The following is a 17582-nucleotide window of genomic DNA, read 5'->3' on the forward strand; positions in this document are numbered from 1 at the left end:
TGCAATTCCTTTAGAAGGAATTTGAGAATTTGCAGTATAATTGGAACTGTAGTGGTAGCCAAGGTCTCAATAAGCAGTCATAACTTAATTGTTCATAGCATTAATCATGAATATGCTTCATGCAGTTTACAATGTATTGTTTGTAAAAGAGAAAAATGTTCATCAGTTTATCTTAATGCAAGTCTAACATGATTAAAAAATTCTGAACAGTAATGTTAATCATGGCTTGTCAAGTAGAGAGCACATAAAGGATGTATAATATGAAAGATGGATGCAATCTTCTGCAGTTACATAAAGTGTTTCACATATTAAAATGCATTTGCACCATAAATAAAGTGCTGCAGACTGTGATCTGCTTCTACCACTTGTAATGGTCTGGGTGTCCTATTGAAAACAGTGAGATCAGCCTGGAGCTGGGTGCCAAGCATGATAAAACTATTATACTCTAAAATACTGATTTAGAAAGAGAAATTGTTTTTTCACTAGTGCCTTCTTTAAAAGTTTAAACCCTGGTAGTTAGAAAATACAGTTTAATGTTTTGGTTTTTCATCACAAGGCCTTAAGGTTTTCTGTGGGTAACTATGGGCTGACGTCCTCAGATTGTGAAATGGCATATCACAGTATTATTTAAGCAGGAGCTTGGGTACATATTTTCACTGGCTCTCAAGTTACAACTTAAAACAGTTACACTGCAGAAGCTAGGAAGTGTAAGGCTGCAGTTGTATAGAATTTGCCTCTGTCAGAAATCTCTGTGCATGCTAAAACTAATTCTTGCCACTTAAATCTACTCATAAAAACAGTGTATAGGTGGCTGTAAGTCAGAGCCAAGCTTGTATTTTAAAGCGCAAAGTCTCTGTTGCCTTGGCCAGATATGAGGCCCTTTTTGTGGCTGAAGTAAATGTGATTCTTTCCCTGTTCTTCCCTGTCCCCACCCCCTGCCACACACACACTTTGGAAACTCCTCAGTTAAACCATTTAAATGTAACTGGAAAGCTAATTTTTAAGAGCTACCAGGGTGACCAAGGAGGGGGAAGCAGAGTTGATAATATGACTTCTGTTATTTAGAACACTGAAAATTATCTTCTGCATGCTTTTCTGTGCTGGGACTTAGCATGCTTGATAGGCAGGAAGAAAATTGCATTTCCAGAAACTTGGCAAGAACTAGCTATTGACTCTCACTCTTATCAGTGATACATATTCTCAAATGAAACTAGTATCCAGAATTCAAGTGCTCTCCTAGAAAAATTATTAAAGTTGCTAGGTTGTCATCTTTCACTATATTTTCATTTGTGTGGGGATATGAGGTTTCAAATCCTTAACACACCAAAGTTTACTCTCTAGTACCTTCTCCCATTGTATTTGAATGTTGATCTGAGTGCTTACACGATTTTAAAAAAGAAAGAAAGAAAGAAACCAAAGCAAGAAGAAAATTTGAAAATTAAACAGTTGCCATCTGTGATAGTCCCAAGTGTAGTATTTCTTCTTGTGTATAGCGGTGAAGACCTGTCTTGAGGGACTTGCATCAGTAATAGTGATCAAGGGCTGATATGGGTGAATGTGTTTAACAGACAATACTTGGGGATTTACTAGAGTTGCTGTCTTAAAAAAGAGGAAACCTGACTAGAAGTTTGTGTTTGGGGTTTATTTGGGAGGGAGGGTATGAGAGGACCTCTCAATTAAAAGGGATCTTTTAATTTGACATTTGCACTCTAGAATGATGGTTCATTTTTTGCCTGTTAAGACATCTTTCTCTTTGTGCTTAAACATTTTCAGGGCTCTCTAAGTAGTATTTAGTAGGAGTTCTTTGTAGGTACTTGGCTGGTTTGGTTTTATGTATGGTTGTTTTTTAGAGAGAGAGATGTTCTGTGGTAATTCTGGAAAAGGAATTTTATCTGCATAGTCTTCAAAAACATGAGGCTCAGTTGCAGAGAGAGTTTGGAACAACCAGACAGCTTAGAGACCTTCAGGGTGGACCTGTCCGTGTATAAGGAGGAGGAGAGCTCTGTAGACCATCTAAATTGATCTTATTAGCTCTTGTGATGGGTGTAAAAATGATCAAGTTTGTCAGTTCAGGGCAATTATTGTTTGACTCAGTGCAACAAAGAAATATCTCTTAGTTTGCTGTGAAAACTCAAATACAGAGAAGGCAGCAGGAAGCAGGGAACATGGTTACATTCACAAGAACGTTTTTGGAGTCTTGTTTTCAGCCTTCTGGTCTTCAAGAAGCCAACAAGATGCTTGGATTCCTGAAAAAAAATAAACTAATAAATAGCACCTGCTTTCCTGTTGTAGCTCCTTTCTTTTGAGGATATGAATTAAGTTTGCAACTACAAAAGTCTAGTATAGTTATCTCAATGCAGTTTATGACTGAAATATGTGTAAGGTGACTTTCTTTTCCTTTCTGTTTTCATTAAATAAGCTGACAGAGGAAATTTATTGGACTGGTGAGACCATTTGTCTGACATCCAGTGAATATATGTGAAAAGGCAGAGATGTATGATTATTTTGCTATAATTTGCTTTATAGACACTAGCTCATCAAATTACGCCCTGGAATCACTGCTTCTCAAGAAACAAAGCTACCTTTTGGACGGGATTGTGTAACACAAAGTTGTCTGCTCTGTGTGCTTGTAGTGAAGTGTTGTCTAGTGTTGCCCTCCTCCTAATATAAAGAAAGTAGGAAAAGAAATCACATTTCTAGGCATTTTGTTCTGCCAACCTGCGTAGCAGTTCTACTGGCTACAAGGTAGAAAATGTTTTTGTTTTTTTTTTTAGGCAATCTTGATTAAAAATTCTGCAGGTGATGTTGAAATGTGAATACTAAAACTTGCCAGGAGTTTCAGTGGAAAAATGCTCAGATCAAAACATCAAGATAGATTTTTAAGTTTCATTATAGGTATTCTCAAAACATGGAAACAGTCTTTCTCTTGAAATTTCTCATGAAATTGTTTACATTTTTATATTTTCAAAAGATAGCTGAAGTAATTTCAGGTTACCCTGACCATTACTTCTGTTTTGCATGCTGAGTAATTGGATAGCTTGTGTGTGTTTTTGAAACTACTGTAAATATATATGAGGTTACTGGTACTTTTACTTGCTTATTGCATTTTTTTCCCATGCTAGTTTATAAAAGATGCAACTGATCTGAAATACAGTGAATACAGGTGTGTAAAGTGGAGAAGGAGTAGTCTCGAGAGGACAAGTTGCAAACTCTCTAAAAGGATACTGATTCTGTTTTCCTCCCAGATCTTGAAAACTTCAAGGATGTTTTCATTGAGAGAATAATCTATTCCTAATATTGTCATACAAACAGAAAAGAAGCCTCTAAATAAATAACATTCGTTTATTTGTATTTTTTTCTGTATATTTTGTACCCAGCTTTAACTAAAATGGTTATACTGGAAAGAAATCCAAACTTGATATACCTCACAAAAAGAGTGCAAGCTGTGAGTAAAGTTCTGGAGGGCTGACATTTTAATTAGCTGTTGTTAATGAGTAAGTTAAGCAAGTTACTAACATACTGCTGCTTCAGCCTGATATTCAAATGACTTTTCCCCCTCAGTTTATACAATGAACAACTTTTTAAAATCTGTAATAAGCAGTGGTAAAGATCATGTTTTCATCTTTTTTCTTCTTTGGACACTTCTGAAGTCATATATAGAGATTTAAAGACCCTGAGCATTTCTTGGCAATAAGATAATTTTTCCCCAATTTGAGCATCTTTTACCCATGATAGCAGTTAGTGATTGATCTCTCCCTACCCATATCTCAACCCATAAGCCTTTTATTATATTTTGTCTCCACTGCCCAGCTGAGGAGGGGAGTGATGGAGTGGCTTTGGTGAGCACTTGGCATCCAGCCAGGGTCAAATGGCCACAGTAGAACATCAGTTCCTAATCTAGTCCAAGTTCTTTGTCGTAATTTCTCATGCTATTGTAAAGGTGTTGGTTTACTACTTAAGCAGGTACAGGAAAAATTAAATTAAATATATGCAGAAACACTTTCTCAAAGTTAAATCATATGACATGCAGAGATGAATTAATAGCAAGAAAATAGACAAAGTGGGTTTTTTTCCTCTGTGGAGAATGTGAGGTGTGGTGATTTTTTATTTCTGCTTTTCTAGTGTTAAATTTACCTGACAAATTTAATGGTGTAATTTCTGGTAATATATGTGAAACAAAAGCTACAATTAAAGTAAGTCTCTGATTTACATCCTATTCCTCTGTTACCTGTGGTTATGGACGGCTGTGAATCCTTGCTCTCTTAATATGGTTGGTAAAGATTTTTCTCCTCAAAAAATGGATTTATTGAGTGGCTCTTGATCATACAGCCATAAGTAGAATTCAGACTTATTGTGTGCTGCATAAATACATTATAAATCTGCATAATGGCCTTTAACTTTTTTTTTTAAATTTTTTTCATTGAGAAAGAAATTTTTAGGGACTTTATTTATATACACCTTAAGTTTCGAGCTGTGTACATGTGAGACTTTGGGCTGGTACTTGACACTTTTTTTCTGTCTGTGAAAAAATGAGAAAGTATTGTTTTGGCTCATAACCAACATTTTTAACTTGAATGTCTATCCTTTATTAATATTTTTCAAGTTCTATAATTTATATAAGACTTGGAAAAAAAATAGTACAATTTAAAAATTTTGGCTTCCAAAATATTTTTTTTTGTTTCTCTTAACACAGATATCATCATTTAAAAAAAATCAGAAAATACTTGTGGCTGAATCCAGACATCAGTTTTCAATAAGCTATATTTTTCAGAAAAGTTCCCAATGGACAAATTAGGTTCCAACTGAATTATGCATATCTATGGCCTTGGGATAAATGCTTAGTTATGTTCTGTAAATGATGAGTTGTTCTTTTGAATAGAAAGTATTTTAAGCCAATTAGTTGAAAATCTGTTCAGATCCTGGCTGAAGGTGGTTCATGAAGTCTCCACTTCTGCCTCTGCATGATTCGACAGCATATACTGATTAGAAATTTCAGTTGACTTCAGGACAAGAAATTTGCTCAAATTTGTGTCAGGCATTTGAAAAATAGTTGGTGTTTATTAGACTTACTCAGAAATATATGAATCGATGGGAGGGGAGGAAAAGGGCTTTGGAGAACTCTGCTGTGCTCAGAGCAGGTCAAGCATTAATTTTAGCTCTCCTTACCATGGGAATGTCCGTCAGTTGAAAGGCTCTTTAAAATAAAGAATGCATTTTAAACAATTTTTAAAAACAATGCATTTAAAAATTAGTGATAAAAGGCAATACTAACAATTGCAGCATTAGTATCTTTCATAAGTACAAGGAAAGGCAGTGGCTGGGAAGTGCAGTGATAGTGAATATACGGAGCAGTCAGTATATGTGATATAGAAAGCTTTCACAAGAGTAATGCCTAAAGAAAACATGAAAAAAAGAACAACATTGAGATTCGTAGTGCTACTTTGGGTGTGACATAACAAAATGCATTTTATTCTAAGTAAAGCAGAAGGATTTAGGCAGGCTAGTCCCAAGAACACAGCATTACTTGTCTCAGTTTTTCATCTGGGTTTATATTGCTTGCCTTGATGATAATTGTTGTATCTCTAAAATTGTTGGGGTGCCTGTTTTTTATACTATCCCTAGTAATTATTTGCAAATTCAGCTCATAATGTATAAATTGGAACAGACCTGAAAAAGCAATAAACCATTTCTGTACTACCTGAGAAACTTGCAAACGCTACTTGCTTATTGGCATTCTTCTCAGATTTACAGAAGGAATAAGCTTGTCCTTGTCACTGAGTCACCATGTGGGGAATCAGATGGCTTAGTTCTGCTTCTTGGGTCTGCCTCAAACTTTAACTGTGAATACTTACTATCTCCATATGTAAGAATGGTTATTTTGTATATATGTGTGTGTATGTATGTATGTATATTTGTTGTTGCTGGTTTATTGTGGGTGTTCATGGTTTGTTTAGTTTCTGGATTTTTTTGTAGGAGTCCTACAGGTTAAATCCAAATTTACAACTTTACAATTCAAATTTTCAATCCAAATTGTCACAACTCCCAGGTTGTGACAGCTCATGTGTTCTCTAGAGGATATACATCATAATGCTTCACGTACAAGAGTGACTACATTGTTGTACACTGTTGACTCTCACTCATTTTTTACAGGTTATTCCATCTTCTTCATGTGGCAGCCACAAAGTCAGGTTCTGGAGCTAGTTTAGGTTGAATTAACAAGAAAGGAAAAAAAAAAGATTCCATATTAAGAAATTTGTTCCATGGAACATCCCATTTTTTTCCTGTGATAGTGTAGGGTAAACAGCACATGGTTATGTCCTATAATGAGGAGAAATAGAGGAGCAGCAATAACTCATATGTTAATTACAGCTGTTATGACCCTATCATTTTGTATTTTAGGGTTTTCTGAAACACTATCTGTGCAACTCTAATTTTGCATTAATTTTGTGGATCTGTTTGGTTCCTGTACCTAACCCTGCTATGGACACTTTGATTTGAACTTTTTCAAGATATCAGCTTGACCATACACGTTAATTAGATAAGACTTTCTGGTATTAGATACTATTAGAATGCCATTCTTGACACATTTTGTATTAATGAATTCATTTAAGTATAGAAACAAGCACCTTACCATTAGTAGTAGATTATTTTTTTTTTCAGGTCATGTTCCACAGTAGATACTTTTTATCCTAGCAGGTCCTTCAGTTACTCACTGAAACTGCAAAGCCATTTTTATGGTTGAATTCTGTTTCTCACATGCTTGCTCATTCAGTGTCTGGCTCTGATTAATGGTCTACAGCCAGTCTAATGTTAAACGAAAAAAACATTCTGGTGGCTGTGGCATTTGGTGATAAGTAGTTAGACTAAATAGAAGATGCTCTGTGCATCCCTTGGCTACAGAGTTATGATTAGATTCAGCTCAGCCTGCAGAATACTATTGAGGATATTGCTTCTCGGCTGTAGTGATAGAGCAACTCATATCAAAATAGCATGTGTTGCTGCTTATCTTGCAGTGTACACTGTGGCATTCTAAACACACTGGACAAACTAAATAGTATGGTCTGGGTTTTTTCTTTTATTTTTGCTAGATTTATTAAAGTGTAAATGAGGGGTTAGAATGAATCTTTCCACCCAGCAAGCCATTGTGGTACTTACTTGCAGCAAGATTTAAAAGCCATATCTTTTAAGAAAAATTCTGTTGCTTATTTTTGTGAAATGTTTATTGAAGCCTTTGGACAGTTCAGTTTTCAGGGTTCATACACAGTCATTCTTCTGCTAAAACAAAACAATCCCACTGGTTTACCTCATGATATATTTTAAAGCAATCACTTCCCTCAGACATATCCATGATGTATTTTTATTCTGCAATGTTCATGTTGGAAATTTAGAGGCTACATTTTTAATGTTTCAAATGAATGAAGAAGGGGAGGTGTACTTTAATATTTCATAAAGCACAGGCTGTAAGATTTAGAAATTAGTTATTGATTAATTAATTAAAAATGACTGATTAAAAAATGCACATGTTTAAGATGAACCGCAGTTTCTTGTTTCTGTATCAATCATTTAATATTGGTTATTTGGAAGATACAGAACTGGATTTTTCTAATGGTTACCTGTGTAATGGCCTTTTTCTGCTACGACACAACTGCCAACAGTAAAGGCCAGGTTGCATTTTAAAGTGACATCTTGTAAAATGCCTAGATACCTGCAAGAATTAATCTCAAGAGCACTGAGCTAATTTTTTCTTCTTGCAAGTTAATTAACTCAACAAACAATATTTTATTCCTGATAAACAGGTAACATAAAAGAGCTAATTCCTGAAGTTATAACAATAATAGTTTTTCAATCCACTTTGTCAAGGCAACAGCTAGGCCGTCTGATTTTTCCCCATTCCTGAGCCAAAGCTTGCCTTACTCATGGGAACTGTGGAGTCCTGTGAGGCAGTGAGCCCCAGCTGAAGTTTCCAGAGCTTTGTGCTGTGGCCTGGGGCTTTTGACACTCTGCCAGATGTTGCTGTTGCTTGCTCCACTTGGTAGACTCAATTATTCTTCTGCTCACTGCCACTACTGCTCCTCATTTTTCTGCTGCTTGGCCTGACCCACTGTCATTTCGTATCATTTTCTCTTGTTTCTACTTTAAACAAATGTCCATGAAATGCAGATATATACTTGATATATACAGAATATTGGTAATCAGCTTCTCCTGCTTCATGATGTCTTAAAAAAAAATGTCACATTTTTTCCTTGCAGTTTGACACAGATCATAACCTGAAGAGTTGGCCTATGCCTGTTAAGTCTGTGAAAATCTGGAAATTCTATTTAATACAGTTACAAAGCTGTAATTTATTCTTTTTTCCCACTTGGATGTTCTTTTTTATAAAAACACTTCTCAAACTTCTGTAAAATAAGTGCATTTGAGAGGTTCCTATTTGTGCCTCTCATTTCCTCCCCTGGAAATGCTCTTCCTTTACCTACTTCCTACCCAGTCTGGGTTGAGGAATGGTAGAACACATCACTACTGTAGGTGGGGATTTCATTTTGTGTTTGTAACAGGTTCCTTTAATTTTTGTCTCATGTGAATGATAAGCAAACAATACTCCAAAGATCCAACTACAGTACAATTTGAATGTGCTCTTCTAGACATCTCTATACCACTTACCAAGGACAACATGATCCTTGGAGAAGAAAATCTGTATGTACTACATTTTATCTATGTTCAGATAAAATAGTAGGGACTTAAATGCTTTCTAACAAAAAACAGTGAATTTTTGATTGTTTTCTGTAATAGTTTGACATTGAAACTGAAATAAATTATATATTTATAAAGAAATAATTCTTCCTTGAAAATTTATTGTTCAGGACTTCCTTGACAATGTTTTTGCATGAGTAAGATTTGATTACTTCTGTAATGCTAAGAAAAAGCCTTTTATATTGCCTCAGACCTTGATAGTTAGGTAATAAATAATTAGAAGTGTTGTAAATCTTACTGTAGTGCCTTTTTAAGCTGCTACAAGGTAGAGATAAAATATTTTAAACAGATACTTTTGATCCTATTTCCATTGATGTAAACTCAATTAAATTCCTTTCCCTATAATTTAAATTAGGGTAATGAAATTGTGCAACTGAGTGAGATAGGCTGAGAAGTTTAGGAAAAGTAGAATAAACTTGAGGTAAATATACTCTAATTTCTGATGCGACTCTTATGGACTCTGAGGGGCCTATAGTCAGTTCTCCTCCTAATTCTCATAGCATTCATAGAAATTTAAGGTTGGAATCCACCTTAATAAATGACCAGAGTTGTATCAGTCATCATTCTGAGGCATGTTACCATTTCTTGCATGCCTATACGTGTTCCCTGGATTGCCTATTCCATTGTTTTACTACTCGCACAGTTAAAAAAAATGTTCTTTACTTTCAGTCTGAAAAGCTATTTTATATACATGTAAATATACACCTTCACATTTTTTGAAAGCTGGGTACTTCCATTTGATAATAAGGAAATTAATGTGAAAAATGCAGTTTTAATTTTCTGTCTCAGTAACAAATTGTCAAAGATCATTCATGCATTTATTAAATTAAAATTTTCATCCATTTTATTGGAAATTAACATAAATGTGCAAAACCACAAAAGGCATTTGCTCAAAACAAGCAACTCCTTTTCTAACATGAAAGGAGAAGGTCATTTCTGCACCTTGCCCTCCTGTCTGTGAGGAAAAGGAAAAATAAGAAATACAATTATTTTTGTTAGTACTCAAATGGAAATTCACTTCCAAAAAAGCAGAATGTGCTGGTAGTTTGAGTTGCTAATCTGTATCTAAATAATATGAACTTGATATCTGCAGTGAAAGATGGGAGACTTGTATAAAACTGTGCACTAGGAAAATTTCAGAAATTTCAGATTGCTTTAAACAGGGTTTTTGCCCTCTGACTTGGCCAGTTGCAATATCAGGGCTCAAAAAGGTTTTTTTTTATGAACATTTATGTGTCAAACTGAAATAAGATCTCTGACTTAAGTATTTTTATTCTGTTCCTGATTTTTATTTTCCATTTTACTAATCACACTCTTTGAGGCTGATGTGTGGCTGCATTCATTTGGAATTCGTGTTTCTCTGTCTACCTTTGCTAAGAAATACAGTCACTCTCTCCTCGTGGGACTTCAGTTCTGTGTTGAAAGATTGCTCTAGGACAAGATTAAACATCTGTTCTCACTGTGAAAACTTTCATGAGAGAGGATGAGCTTGGAGCATGTGTGATGAGCACAGCCAAACTGTGGTAGATTCTCAGTGGAATATTTGGAGATAATTCTTAACATGTATTTGAAAGAATGGCAGAATTAACTTATCCAAAATAATAAAATGTACTACAAGTAAGAAAACTTAATTATTTGTTAGTTTATATATAAAAATAAAGTCCTTATATGTACTAAAGCATTTAGCACATGGAGAATTCTTATTCCCCACTACTGGTTTAGGGTTAAAGGATGCTTGAATGCTTGAATTAAAGTCTGTGCTTAAATACTTCTGTGAATTATAGTGTTGAATCGGTATGGCTGTGTAGTCATGCCTGAGTAAACTAATAGCAGTGAGTAGAAACAGTAAATAATTCAGTTTCTACACAGCTCTTCCCCACAGACACTGAATGGCTTATGTTCTTTATCCACTTGGTTTCCTGCGTTAAGATGTCAAGCAGTTACTTAACTTCTTAAACTTATATGGCAAAGCCAATCTTTTTTACCATGCCTGCTGAATTATAAATTAGGTTCATCTGATTTATAAAAACAAAACCCCAAAAGAAAACCCAAAAGACCCTGAAATGAGAACCTGTTGCCACTTGATTTGTTGTTTATAGTTTTAAGCAAGGTCCCCTATCTATTGCATATAGAAGTAGTGCAGCACTCCTGTTGCATTTTCAAACTGATTTACAGTTGATCTATTTTGCAGTATAGAACAGTATCCCTGTTCTATTTATAATTACAGTATCTGACAACTATACCAATGTGGTTGATCCAGAGCCATTATTCTGCAATTAGATTTTTGTACTGAGTATACACAATGGTTTTTTTATTTTCTTCTTTCACCATAATCATCTTCCCTTTGAACCATCTGTTGAACCAGAGCGCTTATTCTCCTCCTGCTGTATCTGCATTATATATAAGCAGAAGATGCCTAACTGAGGTGTCCTTGAACTATCAGTTATCACAAGTTGCCAAGCATAGAACTGAAAATTTTTAGGGCTAGGTATACACTGTATGGTTTCCTAGGAGACTGTAACATCCCTGAGCGGGGCTAAAAAAGCCTTATAGAGTCTGTAATACTTGGCCAAGCTATTACTTTATCTCGATGCTTTCAATATGCCATTACTTTATCTTGATGCCTTCAATATCTTACTCTATTTTTTCTTTTTATGTGAATACCTATGGAGAATAATTTTAAGATGGTGTATTAGAACCCTTAAAATAACACAGTACTAAGCATTGTAGAGATGTTAACTCTAAAATCATCATAGTGCCTTGAGAGGAAAACCTAGCATATTTTCATGCTTCCTTACGTTGATTACTGAAATTAAAAATCAGACTAATAATTCTGTAATCACAAAGGTAAGACGGCTCTGTATGAATTAAACATTGCTCTGAGGCTTCCCATGCAGTGGAGCATTCTGATAGGATTTTTGGGCCCAGTGTTAGTGCTGGGTTGGTTTTATCCATCACATTTGGATGAGTCCCCTTTTAGATGTAGAGAGACAAAGAAATTCGCCATTGGTTTTTTTTTACTCTCAGTTCCTACAGCACTTTTATAGCCTTGTTGAACTTTCTGTATTGCTGTTTTGCTTTCAGACAGAAGAGACAGTATAAGAGGGCTTACATCTGTCTGTCAATAGATTTAAAGTAGTCTTCTGTGCCCAGTAATTATACTTAAAATCGTACTTAATCAGGGTCATTTTTATCAGCATTTTACTCTTCTTGCATTGTGGAGTTTCCCCTTTTTATCCTGGCATATGGGTCCACCTCCAAACGAGTGTGCAGTGATGGAAATTACTGTCAGATATGTAGGGAGGTGAATCAGTGACAGGAGAGTTTTCTGTGTTTATGATGTATTTTAATGCTGAGTAGGTTCATGCATGGCACTTTTCTCTATGAAGGGAATCCTTCAAGCCTAATGGTCACCCAGAAGTTGTGCTGAATTTTTTTTAATCCTCATCTTCTGAGCTCTCTATTTTTTCCTTCCAAGGTTCCTGTTTTCATTAAGAATTTAAATGAAATTGTAAATATATGTACAAATTTTGAAATTAAAAAATTACTATTTTAGCTGAAAAAAGTCTAAAATTGCGTTAGTACAGTACCTTTAATTGCATATTCTGTGTTTTTAATGTCTTGTGCTTGTGCAGTGCAAAATAGGGCACTTACAGAGCCTTGCGGGCTTTAGGAATACCACTGGATGGTTCTCTCAGCCTCTGGTTCCTTTCCTTTTCATCCACTCCTGTAGCTGCTCCTGATCAGCTGAGAATCACATGCCCTTGATCACTTATTGAGTCCAGGTGATTAATTTCTCTAAGAGCCCAGGTAAAAGGAGGTACTTTCTTCAGAGGAAGCCTGGTGGTAGAAGGACAGAGAGGTTATAAACTGATCAATAAAATGTAAAGTAAAGCATATGTTCTTGAGAACCTGTGTAGGCTTGAAGGGTTTTGAAACTCTGAAGAGTACATCCTCTGCAAGAATGGGAAGAATAAAACTAGTTGAGAAGAATTGAAGGCTTTTATTTTTTGATTTTCTTTGAAGTGCTTTTTTTTGTTCTCTGCTCTCTTACTGGAAGAGGTAGAGGTATAATAGCCTGGGGTAAGTACTAAGCAAGTTAATGACTGATGATGAGAACTAACTTGGGAATAAAAAACTGGACTAAAAAGTCTGTGCTGTACTAGGGAACAAGCAGATAATTTCTTTGGGATAGCACAAAGTGAGCCATTTCTGAAATCAGCTCCACAGTGCTGTGACGTTAGAAACACTGAGTACATCTGTCTTGTCCCTAGGAGTGCAAGGGTGTTCAAGGAGCCTAGAGCAAAACATCTGGTTTCCTTATTTTTTCTTCTGGAAGGTTGGACACCTTAAACTTCAGTGCTGAAATTGCATTCTGAAAACATGAGTGGGTGTTAGGTGTGCTCTAAGATAAAGTAAACTCAATAACCAGGTTTCTCGTAGTGACTGAAAGGCATATTGCTGGAATTGATCCATTTGTTCCTAATTTTGCTATGGAAAATAAAGGTCTTAGCTTAATTTGCAATTGAAATTTTTCTATGTAAAATGGCTTTAACCTGATTGTGTGTCTGGATAGAGGAAAGTTAGATGAATTGGGTGATTTTGTTTGTACCTACTTTCTGGTTTTGTATTGAAAATAACAGGAGTATTGCTAAAGACATTGCAAGAGATTCCTTTGAGGTGTTCCAGGCACAGTGTAGTAACTGAGGTTCAGTGTAACTTCTTTTTGTCTTTGAACTACATTTTTTACTGTCAGTTTGACATAAATAATTGTTTTGTTTTGTTATAGGGAAAGGTGAACATGGGAAACCGTACCCTCTTACAGAGGAAGACCATGATGATTCTGCTTATAGGGAAAATGGCTTCAACATATTTGTTAGCAACAACATAGCACTGGAACGATCCCTGCCAGACATCCGACACCCTAAGTATGTGAACTCTTTCCTGGACTATTTAATTTTTAAGATTTTATCTTTGCATTTATCTAAATTAGTTGTTTTCCAGGAAGGTAAAAAATAGACTGTCAACAAAAACTAATCATTTTATTTTATAGGAAGTGGAAAATCTACCACTGTTGCTAAATCATTTGCTCTATCTTTTAAAGTGACTTCTTATCTGATTAGTTACACATCAAGAATTTAAAAGGTCTTTTTTCATTATAGAATGATTTTTATTAAATTCCTGTGTAGTGAGTTGGGCTTAAAAGCATTCACAAAACTTCTCCTGTTCTCATTTGGTTAATAGCTGCAGATCTTTGGGCTGGGGAGCAGAATGACAACTTGTATGTAGTTTTTGCCTGTGATTGCAGAGTGTTTCTTCTGTTTTGTTACATAAAAATTTAAAGCAATGCAATAGCTGCTGAGTGCTGATACATCAGTTGATTTATGCTGTGTAGAATTGTGTAAAAACAGAATATGCATGATGAGCAGGCAGAATTTGGGGGCACTGGATGATGGTATTGTTCCCCAAAGCATTAATATAACACAGAAAAATGGGATTAAGGTTATTCTGGAAAATAACCACTGGGTTAAAATCATCATCCAGCAAACCTGGCTTGCTTTTCATGTTAATTTTGGCTCCTTTATGTGAAAAGTAGAACTTCCTATCTGAGACAGGAAGAGGGGCACTATTGCCATTGTAGACTCCAGGCTCTTGTTCTCTAGAGTCATTCTGAATCTGAACTCTGAAGAGGGGGCTGATTTGATTTGTCTCCTTACCTGATATTTTCCTTCTCTTTTAATTGGATGTTATGCAACTACTGTATGGCAGAAAGGTGAGACAAAACTGTCTCCATGACTATGTTTGTATTTCCCTGCAGATACAATTCTCTCTGTTATACAAAGATTCATGTTAAGATATCATTCCACTTATTTTGATGTGAAATGTTGTCAGAAAACAGAGCTGCACTTTAGAGCTTGACAGAAGTTCTCATTGCAGCGAGAAGAGAAACATCATGGCAACTAACACATTTTTATGTCAAATGTGCAACTGTCTTTTTCAAAGAATTAATAGTATATAAATATTTGCATAGTAAGAGTTTAAAAAAAAGAAATTCACAGCAGAGGAATTAACCTTTTTTAGAGATGTTTCTAATTGTTGATTGCCTAATGTAATTGTTGCATTGTTTTGAGAAAAAAAAACTGTTTCTCTCTTTTGTAAACAATATATTAGGGTTGTTTGCATAGGATTAAGGAAAAAGAAATATATTTTTATAACAAGCTGTATGTTTTGTATACATTCTTTGCTTTCTGCTTTGACAAATTAGCTGAAATTATATAATGAGTGCTTCCAAGAAGTTTGAGTTAAAATGTACAGCTATATAGCATTGAACCTGTGGTAGATTACAATGTTGGTATAATAAATGTGTTTATCAAGTAACCTTCTCTGTTAGTAAAACTGCAGAGGATAAGTACTAGACACAAAAGGAAGCTGTCATCCCTTTGCACTTTTGTAAATTGGTCTTTTGGTAACTTCTTTCTCACCTGCTGCTGTCCTCACAGTCCCTGGCATTTCCATGCATGTCCCCCGAAGCGATGTGTTGTCAGAAGTGACATGGTAGGAAGGAGTCAGTGCCACACCAGGCTGTCTCTGCCCTCTTTTCCCCAGCACAATTTTTTTTCTGACTTGCACCTCAGTGTCTCATTTGGGAAGCTTGTATCCTTAGGTGCCTGCTTTGGTTCCATGTTCTGATTCAGCCAGGTTCCTGTGGCCTTCAGTGAAATCTCGTGTGGTGGGTGTTTTAGTAGTGTCCTGACTGAACTGACTGGAGTCATGGCCTCCTAACCTTCCTTGTGTTAAACATACACAATACAAGTAGCCCATTAGTTAATTCACTGTATCACTTACTCTCTAAAGGTAAAGAGAAAAAATGTTCTTGTGCTATAATTGCCTAGTAACTAGTGCATCAATTAAGGTGACAAAGCTGGGCTCAATACTTTTGATGGCTATGCCTTGAAGCAAGTGTATTTCTCGAATTTCCAAGAGATACAGAAGTCTGACAATACTTTCTGACCTACTGTTAGAAACAAGCACATCTCTTGGCTGCTGTGTGTTAAATATGTCCAGTCTCAAACTGCACTTCACTTTCGGAAATATCTCCTCTCTTCAGAAGTGTGTGTGAAATTTGAAGTAGTTCACATGTCATTGTACTGGTTATGATTGGGGTAGAGTTAATTTTCTTTATGAATTTGCTTGTCATCCATGCTAAAGTTGGGGGCTAAGCCGTGGCACTAATAGAGTTGCTTTCAGACAAACTATTGGAAAATTATGTAATTTCTGTCTTGAGAAAAGGGTGCTCTTCAGTAACATTATAGCAGATAAATCAGGTGTGGTATAGCAGGCAGGTCTAGTTTGGGCCAGCTTTTGAACATTTTAAAGGGTTTGGCTTTGTGGAGCTTCTAAGTGCTTTGAGGCCTTTAGCTGTCATCTTATGCAAATTTATGGGATATGCTAGTATTAAAAATTTTGAGTTTTGATCCTCTGTCTCTATTTAGTGTATTCCATTTGTACAGGAAAAATGGTTATCTTCCACTGAAGATGTATTTCCTGAAAATACTGTCTGTGATATGTTTTATTGAACCAAATAGAATAGTTTTATGGCCATTAGTAGAGAAAATCCACAAAATTAGCCTTCAAATGCAACAAAACTGAGTGGTAAACCCTGTAATTTGAATAAAAACTTAAATCAAAACAGCAGCTGAAATAGTTTCTACATTCTTCCAAAATAACTTCAAAAATATTATATTCCAAAGTCAAACCAAAGAAATTTGAAGAACCACTTACAAGTGTTTGATTTTCTGGGAAGTATGCAAAGACAGCAGAAAAAAATTGTTCTTTTTAATCCAAATAAACTTTCTTTTTTTGGGTTTCTTTGGAATTTGGGCTTAGGACTTGCAAATAACACCTTCTGCAGGGGAATGGATAGAACTAAACAAATGCTTACATGATTGAGCTATCAGAAATTCCTGTTTTCAGATGCGTTTAATAATACTCTTGTTTTTTCCTGTGATATTTATAACACTGCAGCGAGATGTTATGATTGATTCTTTTTTCCTTTTTAAGACAGCAAAATGTGTGTACTGCAAAACAGCCATGTAATGAAATGAAACATTTAACTTCTATTCTAAGGCTGACTTGACCTTTTCTGCATCTTTAATATGTTTTATTGCATCCTTCTAATATCTCCCATGTTTTTTTTCTGTCTCTCATAGCAGTGCTCAAAGAATATTCTGAGTGGTCTTTGACGTCTTGTTTCTATTCCACTCTTGTGTGAAAGCCTTGGCACAATGGGTGCCAAGCTACGTTAGCTAATTTTCTGTTCTCTGCCCACAGTCACCTATGTCTTTAAGTTTAAACAAAGAAACAATCAAACAAAACAACTTCTTTTTTTCCCCCCTAATTCTAAATAACAATCTGAAAGAGGCTTATCACATCAATTTATTTGGTTTTGTGACTGATTTAATGAAAATAAGAGTTCTGGTGACCCAAAGTGAAAGGTAACCTTGAGTTTTGGGTAGCATTGAGAGAAAGCAATGAAATTAATATTTAGGGGTTGGAAATTCTATACCAATATAAGAAATATTTCAAAACCCACAAGAAGAGTGTTTTCATTCACTTCTGTTTTCACCTGCTTTGTGCCACGTTGTGTAGTCTAGAATGCAACAAACCTGCTAATGCTAGGGAAAAAAAATGGCAGTATTATTTTCTATTGTAGAAAGAGAAATGCTACTTATTCTAATGCTGAATGTACCAGTTGAAATTAATTCTTATCTTCTCGACATTATCAAATATTCTGCTATTCATACCAGCTTTGTTCAAACAAACAAAACTGAATC

General features: G+C 35.4%; 1 protein-coding gene across 1 annotated transcript in view; it reads left to right on the forward strand.

Annotated features, from left to right (window-relative positions):
- The window catches only part of GALNTL6 (polypeptide N-acetylgalactosaminyltransferase like 6), a 430883-nt gene that overhangs the window by 167416 nt on the left and 245885 nt on the right, over positions 1-17582 (forward strand). The window contains exon 3 of the mRNA XM_039700070.1: positions 13538-13676. Within this exon, the coding sequence (XP_039556004.1) occupies positions 13538-13676 (139 nt within the window). The remainder of the gene's footprint in view (positions 1-13537; positions 13677-17582) is intronic.

The sequence above is a fragment of the Passer montanus genome, unplaced genomic scaffold (assembly GCF_014805655.1).
Source record: "Passer montanus isolate IOZ18808 unplaced genomic scaffold, ASM1480565v1 scaffold14, whole genome shotgun sequence".
In the NCBI taxonomy this organism is placed as follows: Eukaryota; Metazoa; Chordata; class Aves; order Passeriformes; family Passeridae; genus Passer; species Passer montanus.